At 43.6% G+C, this 22,360-nt stretch overlaps 1 protein-coding gene across 1 annotated transcript in view; it reads right to left on the reverse strand.

Annotated features, from left to right (window-relative positions):
- Positions 1-1,562: 1,562 nt before the first annotated feature.
- Positions 1,563-22,360, reverse strand: part of Abcb5 (ATP binding cassette subfamily B member 5) — a 95,980-nt gene continuing 75,182 nt past the window's right edge. Inside the window, exons 21-27 of the mRNA XM_021657065.2 lie at positions 21,089-21,189; positions 20,224-20,364; positions 11,306-11,462; positions 8,337-8,534; positions 6,521-6,727; positions 3,225-3,371; positions 1,563-2,610 (exon numbers count right to left, since the gene is read on the reverse strand). Of these exons, the coding sequence (XP_021512740.1) occupies positions 2,419-2,610; positions 3,225-3,371; positions 6,521-6,727; positions 8,337-8,534; positions 11,306-11,462; positions 20,224-20,364; positions 21,089-21,189 (1,143 nt within the window). The 3' untranslated portion in view covers positions 1,563-2,418. The remainder of the gene's footprint in view (positions 2,611-3,224; positions 3,372-6,520; positions 6,728-8,336; positions 8,535-11,305; positions 11,463-20,223; positions 20,365-21,088; positions 21,190-22,360) is intronic.

The raw sequence follows: 22,360 nt of genomic DNA on the forward strand, positions 1-22,360 counted from the left end.
CTATGATTGCCCCTACAAAGCATCTGGTCTCTACTTTGTTCCCTCAGCAGTGGCTTTACTTAGGAGAATGCTGCTTGTGAGTCCTTCACAATCATTGGAAATAAAACAGGGGTGCAAATGAGCAAGGCTACAAGTGAGAAAGTGATTGTCTATTATTTATAGGTGGGTGGATGCCAGCAGGCTCGGGGCTGAGTAGCTGCAAGGTTTGCCCACTCAGTGGGGACTACAGATCTGGAGCTGGGAGGCCCATGCTCTGGCTCCAGCACATTCCGACTCATTTCTCCTTCATCCTCTAACCTGCTCTGGGGAGAAGAGCTACCGAGGGTTGTCTGCCCACATGGGGCCGAATGGCCACAAGGCAGTCAGGGTCAGTGTTTCTAAACAATGCTCCTGATTCTGTTCCAACCTCATTTTCACTTTGTGTTTTCTTTTTAACAGTAGAATAGTATGTAAATAGTTCAAATTATTTTCTGTGATATTTCAAACTACTGGTTGAGAGCATTTGGAGAGGTTGGTTGTAGGTGTCATTGTGAACAGAAGAAAATACAATTAAGAGTAAAGAGGATAGCCATGCATACTCTTCTCCAACAGCAGGTGTTGAAAGAGGAGGGTCATGAGTTTGAGGCCAGCCGGGGCTACACAGTGAAACCTTGCCTTAAAAAGTAAGAGAGCAAGGGTGGGGAATCCGGGCAGCTTCTTACTGATCTCATAGTGGCTGTCCAGATCTTCCGCCCACCAGCATCTGCCATCCTTCCTTTGCCTCAGGACTCTCGGGCTAGTTTTAATCTATGTTTCCTTGGTAGTTAATGATGTTGAAAACTGAAAATATTTATTAGCCTTTTCCTTCCTTCCTACCTTCCTTCCTTCCTTTTCTTTCTTTTAATTCAAATCAATTCCTTAGCCCAGTTTTGGATTTTTTTTCTTCTTCTTATGGCCCCAGCACATTTGACATTTCAGAAGCTTTGACTGTCTGCATGAGATCTGCACAAAGTTGTTCCATCAACATTCTGATATGGGAGAGAGAGAAGGGGTCACAAGTTGCTGCTTTCTGAGGGTTTATAGGCAGTTAGTGGTTGCTGAGGGTGTGTGGGGGGGAGAGAGAGAGACTGTGGGTAAGTTGTCCATGTCCTTGTAACCCTTCAGTCATGTTTCTGAAAACATCTCTTCTGAAACTCATTGGACAGTACACAAAAGAACATGAATGCAGAAAGGGGATTGGTCGGGAAGAGGAAGGGAGCAGAAGTGGGCGGACTGAAGAGGGTGACAAGTGGTGAGTGCGATCAGGTATGTATGCAGTGAAATGAAATGTATGAAATAAAAATATGTCACATATGAAAATGCCATCATGAAATCCATTACTCCACATAACTAATGTATCCTAGCCAAAAAAAAAAGAGGACTAAAGATAACATTATGTATTTAAGCAGAAAGCAAGACTCAGTTAACTAATATTGCTATTTATATGGAATTTATAAATCATATATTACATGTTATTAAGTACATATGAATTTAAGTGAGTTGTTTGATCCAGTACAGAAAAGCATTTTAATTTTTCGCTCACAGTAGAAGTCTCTTTTATTTCAAGTATGTGTTCATACTGAATACCCAAAGCTTGGAATGGAGTCTTCCGGAAGACTGCATGAGGCTCTGTACGAACTAGGAAGCAGGAGCCGTCTCCCTTTCCTGGCTACTTTCCTCTGTGCTCCTCTTGAATTCCCCCACCCCTGACCATTGAGAGGATACAGCAGAGTTAAAAAGAACCAGACTGAATGTTTATACAGTCTAGAGAAAGGAAGGCACAGACAGTATGCTAACATGCTACAAAGCACCCGATTGAAGACGCTGTCTGCGGCATCACAGGCCTAACTTGCTGCATCTACCCTTTCAGCTAACACCTCTCAGGCACGTGATCCTCTCCTGTGACATCGTCACGGACCTTTGATGGAGAAATGCCCTTATTTTGCATAAAGCTGTTTATAAGAAAATATGTTCAGATATTTTTATGAGATGAGAGGTATGGGCATTTTTTTCCATTGTGTAAACTTTTGGTTTGCTCTTTTTTCCAATTTCACATGCATGCCTGGTCCCACAGAGGCCAGGAGAGTTGGGTGGACGCTCTGGAACTGGAGTTACAGGTGATTGTGAGCCGTCATGTGGACTTTGGTACTCATACCCAGGTCTTCCAGAAGAGCAGCCAGTACTCTAAACCCCTGAGCCGTCTCTGCAGCTACTTTTAGTTTGCTTTTAAAAATCTAAAGAGAAGACACTTGAACTTTAGATTCACGTGTGTACTTGAGTGTCAGGATACTAAGTATTGACATTTGCAGTGAGAGACCAGAGCAGGCCAAGAAATGACTACACTCTTCATTACACAAGGTCAAAGTGCACGCAAGGAACACGCGTGTGTCCACGATGCTGCTAGTGATGTGTGGCTACTAGTTTAAAGTACGTGTCTCGGTTTCTCAGGAGCTCTTGATGTGTTCCCTGCTCCTTGATTTTTCCATTCTGCAGGACTACGATCATGTCCGCATTCTGTATTGTGGAGAGTCTATGAGCCACCACTAGGCAGGTCCTTCCTCTCCGGGCTTTATCGAGAGCCTGCTGAACCACCTGGAAGAGAAAAGGACCAAGTGACTTCCATGTGGGGTAGATCTTTATAAGCATGCCTAAGCTCAGTCGTTAAGGTAACCTAATGATGTCCTTTGCTGTACTTGCTTATCCCCAGAGGAACTGCCTGACTTTGGGAAATATTTGCCCTGTTCAGTAGAAATGAAAAAAGTAGTGGAATAGGACTGGCTTGGAAGAACATTTATGACGAGTGTAAATGGAATGGTTATACAAGTAAGGAGACAGTCCAAGCGCCAGGCCAAGAGGCCGCATTTCCCATGTCCCCTCACCACCCCATTTTGCTCTAACCACAGGACCAGTGTGGGAAGGTGGAATAGCGGGAACCCTCTCCCTGCGGCGGCTTCTCCTTTCACACATAGACGCCGCTGCTAGTTGGTTTAGTGAGAGTGGAGTAGAGCAAACCAGAAAAGAACATTTCCCTGAGCTGTTTCTGCCTGGACAGACACTTTCAGATCCTGCCTGGACAGACACTTTCAGATCTGGACCCATTCTGCTGTAAGGTGAATTCAGAAGCTGGTTGCCTGGCTTCACCTCTCTGCTTGCCTTCAATTCTCCAGTCTGACTGTGGTCTTCATGACAAGAAAGAAGTGTCTTACCTTCTCACTCTCATTGTCAAGGGCTGACGTAGCCTCATCCAGCAGTAAAATTCTTGGCTTGCGGAGAAGAGCCCTTGCAATAGCCAGTCTTTGTTTCTGGCCTCCAGAAAGCTGCACTCCCCTCAGTCCAACTTGAGTGTTGTACTTCTGTTTCAGAAACGCGCCGTTAACAAAGCACGCCAGTCACCCAGGCACCGTGGGAGACAGACGTCTAAGCAGTCACATTTCTAGACTCTTGGAAAGGTGTGTCCCAACACACCTGAAATCTTACTCTTGGTCCTCTGCAGACCATTACCATTATGCTTCTATGAAGGAATTTTGTTCCAGCTTCCTGTCTGTTATCTCCCTCCCACCCTTTTTCCTTTTCTTTATTGAAATAGACTCTCCCATTGCCCAGGCTGGCCTTGAACTTCCTACATAGCCAACAATGATTTTGAACTTGTGACCCTCTTCTCTCACCTCTTGATACTGGGATGGTAAGCATGTCCCAGCAATGCCCCGTTTATGTGATGCTAGAAACAAACCAGGACACTGTGTGTATCAGGAAAGCACTTACCAGCTGGGCTATCGCCTCAGTTCCCACAGAGGAAACCTCACAATCATAGCACAAGGGGAAAATAATGAAGAAAAGTCCTGAGTAAACCAGATGAGTGTATAGTCCCTGCCCTTCTTGGCTCAAAACAAATCAAAAAAATATTTGAAACCACCAGGCAAAGAAGGAGGTTTTCTTCTTTATGCTAACCCCAGATGCCAGGGTGCAGCCTTCACAAGAGGCTGGCATTTCTGCCCTACCCATACCATACCCAGATGCTCTGCTCACACTCTGCTCCCCTCAGTGTCTCTGTGGTGTCCCTACCCCTGCTATCACTCAGCTTCTGCCCTCACCAGGAGCCTTTCAGGACGTTCTGTTTGTTTCTTTTTTACCTAGAGCCTCAAGGAAGTCAGCCTTGAGTTTGCTGTGTAGTTGAGGCTGCTCCCGAACTCCCAGTCTCCCTCTCTCTACCTTCCATGTGAATTATCTCGCACATGGTACTCATACCCACATGTGACCATACCCATAATGCTCCCTGAATTCCTGAAGAGCAAACAAAAGCCTAATTTTCTCCCTGCTTTCCACCCCTCTCCACTTTATTTCCTTTTAAATTAATTAATTATATGTGTATGGGTGCTATGCCTCCATGTCTGTCTGTGAACCATATGTATGCAGTGCTCTTGAAGCTCAGAAGAGTTTGTCAGATTCCCTGGAACTGGAGTTACAGACAGTTGTAGGTTCTAGGAATTGAACCTACACCCTCTGGAAGAACAGTTCCGCTCTGAACTGCTGAGCCATTTCTCTAGCCATCTCTTTCATTTTTAAATATATGATTCTTACTCATATCCTAACTCTCCTAATGGATCTGCTAACTCCCTGTCTCTTTGTCACTCCATGTCACCACTTACATTGCCAGTTCTAAACATTCCTAGTCTCCAGCCTTGAGTAAGGTTTTAGAAACTATTAAGGTTAAATTCTTTGCTGCTGCGATGGATGTTAGTCTTAACCACTCACTTGACACAATCCTGAATCACCTGGGAAAGTAGTCCCATCAAGGGATTGTTTAGATTAGGGTGACTTGTGGGCGTGTCTGTGGGGGACTATCTTCACTAGTTTAGTTGAGGTGGGAAGAGCCCAAGATGGGTGGCAGCCTTCCCTAGGAAGGGGACCCTGGATTGTCTGAGTAGAGAAAGGCAGCTGAGCACAGACATGCATGCATTAATTCTTTGTTCCCCGCTCCTGACTGTAGATATAAAGTGACAGCTGCTTCAGAGTTCTCCTGCCTTGACTTCCCCAAAGTGAGGGACCTGGAATTGAGAGCCAAATAAATCCTTTCTATATTACATTGGTCTTTAAGTGCTTTAGACCGTCTCAGGCTCACTAAATACTACATTTCTGTATCTTCTTCTCCCTAGTTGAATCACTTGTCGCTCTGTATGTATTCTTATTTCAGGCAGTTTTTGTTTTTGTTTTTTGAGACATTGTCTTGCTAAGTAGCCCAAGTGGCTTCACACATGCAGTCCTTGTGCTTCACTCTTCTGAGTCCTGGGATTACAGGTGGGAGTCACTACACTGGGCACCATTTATTCTGTTAATTCTATGGTATCTGTTATCATGTCTTTGCTCAGACCTTATCCGTTGGTTCAGAACAAAGAATGTTATTTGTGTTTTACAATGATGTCTGTACGCATGAGATTGCATTTGGTTTGTCTGGGTTATTTTTCATAAGAAATAGCTCAGTAGTTTACAAAGCAAGGCTGAGTAGCTGTGTATTGAGTAAATGAAACAAATCTATAACTGTTTGGATGGGAATGAGGATAGGAAGGGCAGATTTTAAGCCATCAGGACATGGCAGATGGGTGAATAAATAAAGTTTGAAATAAAGGTAAAATAAATCCTTAGAAACTGGCAGGAAGTGACCTTCAACCTGCTAAACAATTCCTGGAGAAACTGAGATTGATAATATCTAGATGTTTGGGAAGACTGCTGTTTCTGTTTTACGTGGAGCCCTGTGTTTGCCATATTGCCACGGGAGAAGCTGACCTTGTCTTGCAGGTTTTACATTGGTACTGCGATCTTATATTGGGATAGATGTTGAGATCAGTTTGTTTGCTTAAGAAAATATACTCTTGTTGGGTGGTGGTGGTGAACACCTTTAATATGAGCACATGGGAGACAGAGGCAGGCAGACCTCCAAGTTTGAGGCTAGCCTGGTTTACAGAGTGAGTTCTAGGACAGCCAGGGCTACACAGAGAAACCCTGTCATGACCCCTCTCCTCTTAAAAAAAAAAAAAGAACAAGAAAAAAAAATCTATTCTTGGACAGGTGCTGTGGCACACACCTCTAATCCCAGCACTTTGGAAGCAGAGACAGGTGGATCTATATGAACTAGAGGCCAGTCTGCTCTATATGGTTATTTCCAGATCAGCTAGAACCACATAGGGAGACCTTGTCTTAAAAAAAAAAAACAACAAAATCTATCCAAAGAAAACGCAGTAAATCACATGGTTCACCTTTATTTCTTCCCCAAATACTTACTTCAAAGTGACACCATGTCTTTTAAGTTCATGCTCTCACCCAAGGCAGAGTGAAAGCTCAAAATAGCATGGCATGTAAATGTTAACCCTGTGCATTACATGTGAAAGCCTATCAGGCTTGGAAAGATACGTGAAAACATCAGGTTTGCTTTTACGTCTCCCTTTCTGTGAGGCTGCATCAAAATCAGCACTCTGCTGCTTGCTCAACATTTCAGCTGTTTTCTTACCCTGGGGAGCCCTTCAATGAAAGAATGGATGTTGGCTGCATCTGCGGCTTCTTTGATCTCCTCAAAGGACACCACGCGGCTGTTCTCACCATAGGCGATGTTCTCGGCGATGCTGCAGTTGAAGAGCACGGGCTCTTGGGAGACGATAGCTGTCTGCGAGCGCAGCCACTGCACGTTAAATTCTTTTACATCGACTCCATCAAGCAGCTGCCAGAGCAGAGTGGAGACTAGTTTGTTAACACCCGTGTCGGGTTACACTTCACGCCATTCCCACACATACAAATCATAGCAAGAAGCCTAGGAATTCAAGCTAGTTTTAAAGTGTATGCTGCCAGAGGGAGGTTCATAAATCAACTGTCGGCTCGGAGCTCCGAGGCAACACCTTACTGACACGCTGATTCCAAACACGCCCTTTTGGAGATGACCACAGGTTCCAGGGCTGTGCTGAGAGACTAGACTACACCCAGAACTCCACCTTAGAGTTGCATAGAAAATGATCACCCTCCCTGTCAAGCCAACACGTCACTACTGATGTCTAACAGGAGAGCTGGCACAGATGGGTGCTGAAGGCTACCTGTGGAGACTGCTCTTTGCTCCGAGCCATGTTTTCAGTCAACACATACATGAAATTCATCTGCTGTCTGAGGAGCATGCCTGCTGTGTGCCTGGGACCCTCGGGAAATAAGACAGTGCACAACTCATCCTCACCCTGATAGTTTATGTTGTAGCTGACAGATGCAGGTACGCTAACACTTTCTCTCAGAAGAGAAAGTGACATGGAGACGGGACAGAACACAGGGACTGAGGCAGAGGATGTGGAGGATGGCTGTGGGAAGGGACATTGGGATTAAACCATAAATGGTAAGACACAGGCAGCACTTGAGTCATAAAGAGTAGATGGGGGGACAGAAAAAAAAGTCACACAGAAGCTGTGGGGATGGTGTTCCACAAGAGAGAAGGGTAAGGAGGAGACGTTTGGAGAGGGAGGCAGGAGCCAGGTCACAGAGGGCTTGGGAGATAGTAAACCTTGATTTTGTTTGGTGGTTTCAAGGAGGGAGTGACCATGCTGCCTGAAAATAGCTAGATGCCGCCCAGTTCAAGAGAGCTTTCTCAGCGCTTGTTGAGACTATAATGGAGAAAGACTGGAAATTACAAGAGAATGGGATTAACATGACATTTTAACTTTCAGGGAGGGGAAGGGGCAAGATGCAAGCTTAGTGTGTATAGGAAGGAGAGGAAGAGAGGGAGCTGCCGTGGTGGGGAAGGATAATAGGAATACAGGAGATATATAACATTATTAGTACATGAAAGCAAGGTAAAGATTGTCATCCTTGGTTCAAAGGAGGAAGAGATCGATTGTTGCTTTTTGTGATCAGGACTCTCTGCTTAATGGAGGTTGATTTGGAGTAAGCCTTAGCCTTGAAAAAAAAAGGTCTTGATAGCTGAGGGTGTAGAAGGCTGAGAACAGCCAAGGGATAGGAGACCGCTAAGGGTCTTACGCCAGAAGGGGTAGGAAGTAGTGATACTGTGTGAGGGAAAGCTGCTTGCCCCCACGCCCATCTTCCAAAAGAATTCCACAACTTCTAAGATAAAAACGGAGGCTGTCAGGACAGCTCAAGATTCTGGTTCACTGTACTCAGTGTCAAAGTCCTCCCCACCAGCTTTGTTGTCAGACCTTCGGTTTCTTACAAGTAGGACCGAGCTGGGCTTGCTGCTGGTGCTGTTTGCTTGGCTTTGTGTCTGCTCTACTAGGCTTACCTGCACATTTAAGGGCTTGCCACTAACCCCCAGCTTGCGTGTTTTAAGTCCATCTTACCACTTGTCCTTTCACGGGGTCATAAAATCTTTGTAGCAGTTGGACACAGGTGCTTTTCCCACAGCCACTGCTCCCAACAAAAGCCACGGTCTTCCCCTTCTCAATGCAGAGGGACACGTCATGAAGGACAGGGACTTCCGGACGACAGGGATAGAAGAAAGAAACTTCTCGAAATTCTAAGTTTCCTTCACAGGCGTCCTGTGAAAGGAGGAGGGTACTGCTCTCAGGGGATGGAGGAAGGTGGCAGCCCCGCCGTGCCCCGCGTAAGCACTGTCTGTAAATTGTTCATGTTTCCAGAACAGTCGAGTTTCAAGCACATTCCTCTCTACAGAGTGCTGACTCAAGGCTGGACCTTGGCAGTGTTGGTGGTTATGTGTATTTCCCGCTGCCTCACTGATGGACTGTGTTTCCACAGAGCACTAGAGTCTTTGAGTTTGGGATCACAGCCTGTTCTGCTGACTAGCTGACCAGCTTCTCTAAATAAATGTTGTTTTTTAAAATTTAGGTTGAGCTTTAAAAACCCTTTACTGCTTAACTCAGAAATGCCTTATAGTATCTGTGTAATAACTGTAAAATTTCTCTATACTTACTTTTATTTTGAAAACTGGACTATGTTTTACAGTTAATATATACTACTGTGAACTCTGATCTATCTTCATTTTCAGTTAATCTTTATTTGGCTGTAATACTTAGCTAAAAGTTTACTTTTCTCTGTTTTTCAAACCCTTTAGTCATTGGTGATTTTTTTATGTAAACTAATACTTTTCTATAACGATATTCTTTTTAAAGTTTTTTAATACTTTATTTATTTTTAATTTTATAAAAATCTTATAAAGCTTTGGTGTGAGGGTATCAGAGCCCCCGGAACTAGAGTTGCAGACATAGAGCTACCATGTGGGTGCTGGGAATTGAACCCAGGTCCTCTGGAAGAACAGCCAGTGCTCTTAACTGCTGAGCTGTTTTTGCAGGCCCCTCATAATGATATTCTTAAAAGCACCATAACTAAATGTTGATTATTTATTTTTGGCTCGAAGTTTTGGGGTTCTTTTAAAATTCACATTTGGCCTTTCTTTCTCCTTCCCTCCCTCTCTTTTTCTCTCTCAGTAGCTCTCCTCAAGTGTGTGTATATGTGTGTGTGTGTGTTTCTAGAGGTCAAAGCCAGAGCTTCATGCATCCTACGCATATCCTCGACCACTGAATAACACCACCAATTACATTAAAGTATTTTTGGGTTTTGTAATCAGGTAGATGCAGACTAAGGTTATACTTTTAAGGTTATTCTTATAGTTGGGTTTAACAGTCATGTGCAGTACTCTGAATCTAGGAGAAAGCTGCAAAGCATGCTAGAGGTGGGGTAGGTGTGACGCTCGGTGGAGGAGCACTTGCTGGGTGCATGCTGGGTGCAGTGGTACATACATATCTGCGACTCCAGCGTTTGGGAGGTGGGACTGGGAAGATGGGAAGCCTAAAGATGGCTTCCGGCTGCATACTGAGTTTGAGGCCAGCCTGCACAGCAGATATGAGATCTTGTCTCAAACACAAGCATACATACACACAAAACATGTTTGATAATATTGTTCTGTGTGGAAGGTGTGAAACAGGAAGATGTGGCTAAAGGTTCTAGCAGCAGAATAAAATATCCACCATGATATACACCAGATCTAAGCAGGAAGTAAAAGTCATTTATTTTTGGTTTGTTCATTTTTTATTTTGTCCCATTATTTCTCCATATATTGTGGTGTCTTTGGGAAGTCACAGAGAGATGTTCTAGAAAGTCCCTAGATCTTAACACATTTTAAAGTTTATTCTTATTAGTTTTAATTTCAATATGGAAAGTTTCAATCTTATATAAAAGGTGAGAGAAATAGAATAGGCTGCTATGTATCTGTCAGCTACCTTTAATCTATATCAGTTTGTGGGACTTATTTACCCAGACTTCAATTTTTAAAAGCAGAAGTAATAATCTGAAATATTTTATATTAGATAAAATATGGAATAATTTTGTAGTCTTTATAGGAAATATTTGTGTTCTGTGTCATGTATATAGTTTATCTATCCCTTCTTTCCTTCCCTTCCCTCCTCCTCAGCCTTTATATGCATATAGTTCAATATTCAGATAGCTGTGAGATACTCAATTTCTCTTTGAACTTATAGAAACAAATAAAAGCAGCATTACACACTTAAAAATCTCAAGATTTTAAATATTCTCATGTTCTTTACTTTCCTATATACTTGATTTTTCTGTGATGTGTCTTTGAGCATCACATTTTGAGAATTTTAAGGTATTTTTATTTCTGTTACCAACCATGTGTACAAGCCTCTTATTAATTATATATCGCCAGTGATAATGTTACCTTAAACTGTCATATAAGTAAATCTACTCTTAAAGTTATAGAGAGAAATGATATAGTTTTTAATGAAAGCAGTAAGTACGTATGAAATGATTCTAATTTTTAAATATATAAATCTTAGGAAGGTTTTGACCCTGCGCGTGTACTTAATGTACAGTGCTGTTATTAGGAAACGTCTCCACTTATTTAGCTCTCTGTTGTTTCTTTTCCAATACTCATGGTCTCTTAAAGCTTGCAGTTTAACTTGTGTGTACAATTTAATAAAGTATTCAATTCCCCTTTTTCCTCTTACGCAGTTTTTCCCCATGAAAAACTGTGTTTGAAACAAAAGGCATTGTTTACCTTGTAGATGTGATTAGAGAAAAATGAATGAAATCTAGTCAACAGTAATGCAAGGCTAAAACCTTTGCTGTTCAAATACATTTTGACTTAGTAATCAATGTTTCATTGGACATTCTTATGGCATTCAGCATATAAACTGAGGTGAGAATCTGAGTAGAATGAGACACTCTTCCTCCTTGTAGTGCTAAAATTCTGGTACCTGATTTTAAGAGAATATTCTGTATTAGCAATACTTGTACTGAGGCAATGGATACTTAAAATTCTAATTGTGCTTACTGGTTTTTTCCCACTTTGACTGCAGCTGTCTATAGTTGGTTTCATTTTCAGCAAAGCAAACAGATGTGCAGCTCCAACTTTGGCTTTGGAATATTCAGGAGCCCAAACAAGCGTTTCTCCAATGGCCATAGCCCCATATGCAATGGCGGTAAAAACTCTGTTGAAAGACCAGATAACTGTCTCAGGTCTATTGTAAGAGCAGAACTTGAGGGGTCAAGGGAGCATGAACAGAAGTAAGACAGCACCACTGTCACCAAAGGGCTTCTCTTACTAGCTTTCTGCCAGGTGCTCCGTAAGGCAAAACAACCTTTGAATTTGAATTGTCAACAATTCCTCTTTTGATTGGTGACTAAAGATTCCAGCCAGGGAGCAAGAAACCCTTTAGCCACTCTGTTCCAGGCACGTTTGTTGGAGATTTGGGAGAGAATGCACTGACAATAGGAAGAATGTGTCTGAGGTCTGATGCAGGTCCCCTCTGTTTGCAGGCAATGTAGTTACAGCAGGTGGCAGAGGCTGGGTCAGATTAACCTCTGCTTTAGGTGATGCTGTTTAGCGAGCTAAGCTTGAACTTGCACTTTCTTCCTCTTCTTGTCCTGACTAAAGGGCACGACCCCCAAGCCTAGAGGAGCTGTGGTCTTGTAGTTTGCTATGGACTCTGATCTCAGTTTGGACACATTTACTCTAACTAGGCCAGCAGGCTGGTGGCGTTTGAGAGCACACAGGGCATTCACAGAGTTGCTACCCAACGTGTGGCTACATAGTTTCTTCCTCTTTCATTTTTGATGCAAAGAACAGTTCGACCAGAGCTGGACACACCTCCCCGCCTGCGGTCTTGGACTCCACCTGCTTCTTTGTTTTGACCCATCACAAATGCGTCTGGAGGTCTGGCAGGGTAGTGCAGGACTTTACTCCCTGCAACCAGGAGGGAGGCAGGCAGAGCTTTGTGAGTTCTAGGCCAGCATGGCCTAGGCTTACATAGCAAGCTCTTGGCTAGCCATGACTATGTAGAGAGATATTGTCTCAAAAACCAAGCCAAACCAAAACCCAGCTTTGTCTGGATTCCTCATGAATTTCATCCTTTTCCACCCTGTGACCTCTCAAAGGATGGGGGCTGTGATCTCTTCAGTGACCTTAACCTTAGACCACAAGTCCTGCTGGTTTTACAAAGAAACACAGCACAAAGTATAAAAACAACCAGTTTATAGGTTATTTGTTGCTAAAACTACTGTTGTCAGTAGTTCTGTGATACTAATACATTTTTATTACTCTTTAAAGAAATTGTTTAATGGCTCAAAATGCCTTTGAGAAATTAGATATAAAGCTATAACGTGCTAGGTAACATGTGAAACACGTTTGTTTGCTGTTCTTTGATACAACATCTCCCTATGCCACTCAGGCTGTTCTCGAAGTCACTACACAGGCCAGGCTGGTCTTGAGCTCTGTGTCCTCTTGCCTCAGTCTCCTGAAAACTGGGATTGAAAACATGTGTCTGTGCCAGCTGTGTTTGTTTTAAATGCAGGGGAAAGTCAAGCTGGATAAAGCTGAAGTCTTAGTCTGACCCAAGATCAGGATTCAGCAGGGGAGCTGGGAAGACAGCTGTTCCGGGAGGGTAGTGACCTGGGTCATGAAGGACAGGGTGGAGTGTCTCAGCTTTTCAGAAGTCAGCAACTGAGAAAGCCTAGGGTGTGTCTTAGCCAGCGCCGAGTTGCTGTGAGGAGACACCATGCCCTTGACAACTCTATGGAAGAAAGCACTTGACTAGGGGCCTGCTTACAGTGCCAGAGGCTTAGCTCGTGTGCCAGAGGCTTAGCTCGTCGGCATGGAGGTGGGGCATGGCGGCACACTGCAGACATGGTGCTGGAGAGGCAGCTGAGAGTGCCACCGCTCACCCACAGGCCTGGCATGGGCATCTGCCATCAAAGCCCTCCGCTGGCGGCACGCTTCCTCCTCACGTCCTTATCCTCCCAAAGCTTTCAGAAAGTTCCACTCCCTGGTCACCAAACATTTAAATATATGAGCCTAATGGGCAATTCTCATTAAAACCACTTCGATGTGGTTTAATATATGCCCCGATATTAATCCATCCTAAAATTTCCACTCTTAGAGTAGCTTTATGCATTAGATGTAGAGATCTTGAGCTTCGTGTCCTTGCTAGTTCCCTCTTTAAAATGGACGTCTTGCTCAGAAAGGCTTTCCTTGAAGCCTTGTTCCTGTAGGAGAGCATTGACCAGAAGAATGGAGTCTCTAGAGGGAGGGAGCTCCAGCACAGTACCTTGCCTTCAGCGTATGGGGAACCGATGCTCTCAGCATTACAGTGGTGTGCCTAGTGGAGAGTTTGGTTCCGTGGTGATGGGCTACCTAGGGCCGAGGCGGGGACATTGATCTTAATTTACCCCATTTGGGTTCAGTGTAAAGTTAGGCCAATGCCCACATACCTAGGAACCTGGTTTGTTGTCTCATCTGCCTGGTTTATCAGTGAGATAAACCACAAGTCTTTACAACTCAGCAGGCATTCCATGTACAGCTACCAGGCCTGAGCTCCATAGCACAGTCAAACCAGATCCTTCAAATCCTGCTTAAACTCCTGGGGCATCCCGATGGAGGATCTACCCAGAGAAACCCACTGTCAACCTCCATACCAAGCTGGGTTTGGGGTGTCTCACCCAGGGGTGAGCCATGAAAGCAGTCAGATATACTAACAGATATTTGCAGTTACTAAAGTACATTCATTACTTTAAACAAGAAACAAGGTCCTAAGAGATTTTCCCACCGAACTAACTTGACACACAAATATGTAAAGCAGGAACTAAATAAGGGAAAAACGTTTCACTGTATATATCCCAGGCTGGATTTGAACTGAATTCTTATGTAGCTCATGGTGCTCCCCTCCCAGCTGACTTTCTCTTTTAAAGTTATTTTTGGCATACAAAGTAGGGGGGTTCACCGTGCATTTTCATAACTCTGTGTCTGTAGCTTTCATATGCTGTGTTGTCCTTGGGGGAAATCTTAGTGCAGTATATGACACTGAATCCATCATGGAACCCTTCCTGTTGGCCGGGCTGAGGAAGAAGGGAAAGCAGGGAGCTGGGAGCATCCTGGCACTCCAAGAGGTTATCCTCTTGCACCTTACTTGTGTGGGTTATGTAACATGAGCAGCGCTCCACCATCTCACGACACTGGTCCTTCTGAGAACATCTATCTGAACACTGCAAATACCAACACCTATTATAACTGTTAACAGAATTGAAATTTTTCTTTGAATAGAAACAACCCCCTAAAACACAGACGCGAGTGATTCCAGTTTTAACAGAGCTGATTCCAAAAGGGGTAATCAGCTTATTCACCGATCATTGTGCCTCCCCGAGCCCTGCTCCGGTTTTGAGACCTTGAGTGATTGAACTGTTCTGGGAGGAAATTGAGTGTTCCTTGAGCTGGGTTCCTAGGATCATTTGATTTCTTTTTGAATATGACTCCTAATTATAAACAAACACTAACTATAAACAGGAACTAGGAATGGCTACAGGTTACATGGCGGTTCTGATTATTAAATGCATAAGTGATAGAGGGCATCTGGAACTTAAGAAGTGTCAACAAATGAATTTGTGTATTGTTCCTTTCATTAAATGAAGAGTTCCTGGGACACTTTGTTGGAAGATGAGCTTTCATGCTTGTAGAAATACAGTACACAGTAAGTCTCATCATTGTAATCAAATACCCCAGTGTAAGGTCCTCTTTGGGAGGAAAGGGGAGCAGCTGTCATCCTGGAAGCACTCACTCAGGGAACTGGCTCATGCTCTTTCCCTGCTCATTCGGATGCCAGCCAGAGGCCCTGTCCTCCCGCTCCACATCTTTTTCATGATGGATGGAGGAATACCATGACACACTGAGGTTTACTAGGTGCTCCAGAGCTGGTGAATGTTTCAAACACATGATACAATCTGACCACCTAGGAGATAATTAGGCCAGGAACTTCCCAGTTCACAAATTAGGAAACTCCAGCTTGTGAGAATTACACAGTTGGCCCAGGATCACACAGACTGTGATGTGGGCAGGCCTCCTGTGACTGTTTCCTTCACACGCTGCGCGTTCTGGGGTAAGCACGGAGTCTGCCCTCATGCCGTGTTTCATTAGCCCCTGTCCCTCTCCTGGGATCTGCACTGACCTCAGGTATCTGTTCTGCTTTGACCTCTCCATGTAGATCTTTGTTAATCTAACTGGCTTATGTGCCCTTCCTCCAGATGACCCCTGGGGAAGAGACAGCAGGAGGGGACAGTTGTCATGCAGGACCCAAGCTAACTAAGGTGACTGACTCAGTTACAGAGATCCATTCTTCTAAGCAAAGATAGTAATGAAGGCCCAATGAGCTTCTTTCTAGCCCTTGCTGTTTCAAAGTATCTGTTTGCTATTAGTATTCATTGAAAATGAAGCTATGTTGCTATTCTGATAGCTACAATTTGATACTAAAAGTTCAGGGTAGCTTTATGTTGAGAACTCTACTGATATGAAGAACGGGGAACACACAGGCGGTGAGTGCCTGCCTTAGCAAGTTTCCAAGCCTTTCTTATGACTGCAGTGCAGTGTGCATGTTTCTTTCTTTTTTTGCCTGATGTAGTGCTTAGCTTTGTCTATGTGTACCATAAAGACAGAGGTGACACAGTCAGAGGAAAGCCTGGAGCTGTCAAGGTGGAAGGTCCAAAAGCCTATGCTGCTCACCAATAGTTTCTGGTTTACATTGTGAAAAGCACATCAGCTAGGACCTTGCCTCGTGGTGCCTGTACCACACCTTTCAGTTTTTGCTTTTGGACAGAGTCTTGTTATGTGGTCCATGCTGGGCTAGAACTCACTATGTACTTAGGTTGGCCTCCAGCTTGCAGTCTTCCTATTTTGGCCTCCCAAACACTAGGATTATAGATTTTTTTTATATGATACCTACTCTATTAATGCAGAATGAGACAGGGAAACTAAATTTATTTTGTATTCCTAAAATGCTGTATATTTGTAGTGCAGTAATCACCTGAGCATTGCCAGGCTAACTTTGAGGGGCTGTTTTACTACCTCTCTGAATATGAGGGCCGACACAGGTTTCCTGCAGTGCCTGATCCATGGCCCAAAGTCAACAGAATAAAAACAGTATTATCCCATTTAAATGTGTGCTTCAGGAAGGTTCTACAGCTGAGCAGATGACTCTAGTAAGCTCTTGCCACAGCCACGCATGCTCACCGTCTAAAGAGGCTTTTCCCTCCACGCAGCGTGTGAGGAGACTTTGTGGGAGCACTCTCTGCACACCCCCCTTCTCAGCACAGCGTCCCTCCTGAAGAGACAGCTAACCCACACCTATAGTGGTAAGCCTTGAACGTACACTCATTTCATTGGGCAAAAGTATGGTATCATTCCACTTATTGTGATTGTGTGTGATAAGGTATGATATGTGCTGCGATGGAGGGTGTGTGTGTCTGCCACACATGGGTGTGGAGATCCAGCAAACACCGCAGCACCCTCAGGTCATCTGGCTAGTTCAGCAAGTTCCTGTACTTGCTTCGCCACCTACCCTCTCGTATCATTATTTTAACAATAAACTAAAATATGAGTTCCCAATTTTTCCATACTTCTAGGGAAGTTTCTGGTAGTAGACCAAATAAATGAATAAGGAATTTATTCTGGTATGAAGAGCAGAGAGCTGAGTAAAATATAGTTCTGGCATTCATATTTCTTTAAAGTGCGTGACCCTGGGCCTTGTAATAATCCAGCATGTTTAATTAAGGTCCATATTTCTGTCCCCATATCAGATCTGTAAATCAGACTGTAGGGTGAGCTCTAAGCACCACCTTTTAAAGCCAGCTCTGAGACTGCCGCCTAAGAGACCAACAAAAGAGGATTAGTCCTCAGGGGAGGACTCTAGAAGTGGAGATTTCCTTTTTGAACCTTTTCCATCCTGTTGGGTGATTAGAAAGTCCTCTGTCGCTCTAAACAGTGGAAGGCACAGTCTCCTAGGCTAGGTATCCATGGGGACACTTGAGATACACAGGGTAATAGAGGGTGCACTGGCCTCTACAAAAATTACATAGCTTTAATTAAGACAGTCCTCACTGCTTCTCAGCCGGCAAGTCTGTATCATGTGTGACACTACTCTGTCCTCTCTGCCTGTGGCTAGACAACTGTTTCTTCCTGACCCTGGGAAATACCATCATGATACAATTCAGAATTGTGTGTATGTGTGTGTGTGTGAAGAGAGAGTGTGTGAGTTAAGGTTCAAGAAGACCTCATACTTACAGCCAAATACAACCTTGAGCTTCTCATCCTTCTGCCTCTACCTTTGGAGTGCTGATGCTAAACGTGTGTGCCAAGTTTTCGGTGATCCTGGCCAGGACTGTGTGTTGGCTGAGCAGGCATCCACCAGCTGAAACTACATATATCTCCTGCTTTCTCTATCTCTAGTCTTGTGCTAATTATGCTGGTTAGGCTCTATGAACTAAAACTAAGCTGAGCTTACTCGTGACTATGCAGACATGGAAGGTCTGGGACCTCCACAGCCCTGGCAAACCTAGAAACCAGGAGCCACAAGGAAAAAAGAGAAACCGCAGAAGGTTTCTGGAAGAAGCTGGCAGTGTGCTGAAAGGTCAGGGTGGAGGTGGGGGGAGGGGGGAGAACTGAGGGCTGATGGCTGACTTGGAAGTCAGCGACGACCTTAATTACGTCTTTATTGTGGTGTGGAAAGAAACAAGGCTGGGCTTGGGCACAGTTTACAGAACATAGAGACACTGACACAAGCAGAAAGGGAAGACTTTTGAGGGGAAGATGCTTTTCTTTTCCTTAGCTGACTAAAAAGCAAAGAAAGCCAGGCATTGCGGTACATAGCCATGATCCCAGCACTCCAGAGGCAGAGGCAGGTAGATGTCTCTGAGTTCAAAGCCAGTTTGGTCCACATAGCAAGTTCCAGGCAGCCAAGGCAACAAAAGAGGCCAAGAATTTAAAAGAGCAAGAAGGAGTATCTGGAAAGGTTTGGAGAGAGGAAATGATAGAGGGAAGTGATGTAATTCTCTTTTAATCTCAAAAAAAGAAATAAATAAAAAATTAAAAACACAGAACAAAGCAAAAAGCAAAGAAAGGGTAGTGACAAAAGAAGAGATGGCGAGGTTAAACTGTCTTCTGTGAGAGTTAAGATTCACTGGACATCCTACAGTACCAAATACTTGCTCTGTCCTAATAACTAAGACTGGATACCCTGACAGCACAGTGCCCTGGGCATTTACAGGGGCTGGAGGCTCAGGGTGCCTAGAGGACAGCATGTTCTATGTGTCTAGTATTTGTTTGACAATCAGACTTTGGAAGACAGTAAACTTTTAATCCTGGGAGAGGCCACATGACCCCAGAACCAAGGCAAAGGGCTAATTTAATGAGGCCTGTGAACTGCATAAATTAATTCATAGGATTCTGGGTTTTGTTTCTTGTTAATTTGACGAATTGGTCTATGTAATCAGAATAAAGCCAAAGACAACATTCCTTAGTTGTGTTTTTACAGATCCACACAGACAGCACCTCTTGTAGAAGGAAGAAAGCAGAGAATAGGGACCCTGCACTTTCCTGCGTGTTTCAGGTTTTGTGGTTGTTGTTTTGTTTTGTATAAGACAGAGTTTTTCTTTGTAGTGCTGGCTGTCCTGGGAACTTGATTTGTAGACAAAGCTGACCTTAAACTCACAGAGACCTGCCTGTCCCTGCCTCCCGCGTGATAGGAATCAAGTCGCACACCACCAGGTTCCACCCTGTTGCAGTTTTAAATTCAGAAATTTGTGTGAAAGAACCCTGCCTTTAGGACAACTTTGAAACATGGTTCCTTGTGAACCTGCCATTTACTGTTAGCTGGTAAGATTTAAGAATGCTGATTTGGTGATTTGTAGATTGTTTCTTATCAGTGCTGAGCAAAGAAATGTCCTAGGACATTTCTAAATAAAGATATTTTTTCTGTGAGTAGAAAAGAAAAACTATCTGAAATTGTGTGGTTTCGAATGAGTTTTGATCATTTCTTTTCATTGGACACATCCTCAAACTACAAATAACGCCTCTGCAAGGAAGGGATTCTAGTGGCTATCAAGAGTGTGGGAGCGCCGAGGAGGAGTCCTGGGGCTTGCTGCATGGCCCCAGGCTTAGAACTGAGGCATTTCTTAGGGACTGAGCCTGGCTTTAGGGGCAGGCAGGGTACAGGAGTGTTGTTTAAAATATATATATAAATTTCCTGTAGCTATAAATGTCTAACAATGAGAATTCTAATATAAATAGCAACATTCTGGCACTTTAGGTCTGGGCAGCTGCGAAGTAAGGCTCTGGCTTTCCTCGTTGCCTCAGGTGACATTCCTATCAAGTACGAAAGCCCGCATGTATAACCAGGAACCGAGAGCACAGCCACAGCAAGCACTTTGGGAGGAAGCTCTAAAGTCCATCCCTGACTCCTGACTTGTGCTCGCACTGAGAAAATCCATTTCTACACGAGGAACTCCATGAAATCTCTGAGCTCCCCAGGAAGAGGACACCAAGAAACCAGATTTGCTCCTGTAACCCACAATATAGTGAACTAAAGCTCAGAACAGTTTATTTGGGAGTTTACCACAGATCATTTACACATACTGCATAATCCAGAGTTACTGCACCAAGTTTAGTTATGCCGTGCTTCTTATAGCTACCAAGTACCAACAACAGCAACAAAAAACCCTTGATATAGTCATTACACAATGTTAGCATCTGTAAAAATGTCATAGTTTGCTATACAAATACACACAAATATTACTTGTCAATTAAAAACAAGACAGCACACATTATAGACACACCTAACTGTTTCAAGAAGGCCCCTTCCACAGGTGAACAAGGTGAACCTGCATAAAATAGGTGTATGCAGAGCCCTGAGTTTGAGTGTTTGCACAACTTACATGAACATGCCTTCTGGTGTCATCCTTCCAGCTCTAATCAAATAGGCTCCAAATCGAAACCCTGCTGCGTGGGCAAAGTGCACAAAAGCGTGGCTGACCGCATAACAGCTTCCAGTGATGTGTGCTCTCTTCAGGGCATTCCTAAAATACACAATTACCAGATACCAGGGCATGGGTCATAGACGGTCATTATAATAAACTCAGTGTGGTGAACGTAGAGGCCTTGGAAATGCTATAATTCTGTGGATATACACGTGTCCAAGGATTGCGAAGTTATTACAGGGAAGATGATAGGCGATTTTCTCTGTATCTGAGGATGGCTTACTGTAACACTGGCCTTTGCTTTCAAATGTGTGGACAGGTGTCATGAAAGAATAGTTAAGGTAAGAGTTAAGGAGCGGTGGCTCAGGAGTTCTTCCAAGTATTCTGCAATGTTCATCAGGGCCTTACATTAGCAGAATGGAATACACAGTGTCAGTTAACAGATGGTACAAATCATGGATATCAGTACAAATGAGTACAAAACTCTCTCTCTGATAGGGTAGCACAGAGAACCAGAGGCCCTGTGAAAGGAGGGCCTGTTGGAGAAGCACCACACATGTGTATTTTGCATTTAAGCGTTCCTAGAGAATCAAGTCAAGAGCACAAGTCACTTCCTCAACTCTCTTTCAGAAGGAAGTTGGCAGTATGCCCTCACTGAGGCATCAGATGGGGACCTACACTTTCTTGCACTAGCATTCGATGTTAGGATGTGCTGTGAGGAAACTTAGCAAAGATTCACGTGGACATAGTGCAGCGAGCAGGCCACAGGGTTACCGTGAGCCCATGAGGACGAAAGCCGCAGGTGCCACAGGAGTTGAGTCACCTGTGTTGGAGCTGAAGCGTCTCCTCGTACATTTGCTCAAAGGCTCGCTCTCTTGTTAGTGACACTACGGTGCGTATGTTCTCCACAGCTTCAGTTGCTATCTTAGAAGGTGCGACAATAAAATGCAGACGTAATGTTAGTGACGTTAAACAACCTGTTAGGGAACCAGTCTAGGGAGCACAGTATTTCAGGTCAATAAATTTCCTGACAATTACCCTTACCTCCCATCCCAGTAAGATGAAAATCACTTGATGGAAATTTCTCTTGGAAAGTTTTAATATATCCAGTTTAGGGCCCTTAAGTCATTACTGAATTTCGATTTCAGTTGTTTTCCCGCAGAGAAACCAAACATTGGAGACCGTGTTCATTTGCAAATGAGCTTCTTATAAATTATGAAACAATTCTTATCAAAGACAGCAGACAAAATCAAATGGATAATTATTCTGTCACAGAATTGCAAATCATAGCCAAACAGGACTCAGGACTACCCCAACAAGGCATCATACAAAGTGGCTGTAAAGTTCTTTATAAGACAAAACCATTTCTCATTTTGAAGTCTGAAAATTTAAAAAGATGCGTAATTCAAATAGGATTAATTTTGTTGTTGTTGTTTATATAGTTTTAAAAAAGAATGCAGTTACATGGATACCAGAATGAGAGAGGCTTCTTTCTGGCTTAGAATAGCATTTGAATCTGAGAGTGCAGGTTAGATTGAAAAATAGATTTTGCATTACTACATTTTGTTTCAGACTGCCTCTGTGGACTGCCACACGTGGGACCCAGGTGGACATTTTAGGTTGTAAGAGTTGACTACACGATATTAGAATACTCAGTCTCTTCTCTCCATTTTCATGGTCAGTTGTTTCAAATTTTCTTTCATTCATAACTTCATTAATCTCAAAGAACTCCCCCCCCCTTTTTTTTCAAGACAGGATTTCTCTGTGTAGCCTTGGCTGTTCTGGCTACTGGAAGAACCCTTCACTTTTAACACAAGTTGTTTATAAGGAAAACAGAAGACTTCTGGTGTCTTGTTTTTAGAAAAAAGAAATAAACAGCAATAAGAAACTCTTTTTGAAGCCGGGTGTGGTGGCACATGTCTGTAATCCTAGCACTCAGGAAGGCAGAGGCAGGTGGCTCTCTGTGAGTTCTAAGCCAGCCTGGTCTATGAAGCCAGTCAAGACAGCTAGGGCTACACAGAGAAACCCTGTCTCCAGAAACCATAAAAAAAAGAAAGAAAGAAGAAAGAAAGAAATTTAGAAAACATTCCATTCC

The sequence above is a fragment of the Meriones unguiculatus genome, chromosome 7, assembly GCF_030254825.1.
Source record: "Meriones unguiculatus strain TT.TT164.6M chromosome 7, Bangor_MerUng_6.1, whole genome shotgun sequence".
NCBI lineage: Eukaryota > Metazoa > Chordata > Mammalia > Rodentia > Muridae > Meriones > Meriones unguiculatus.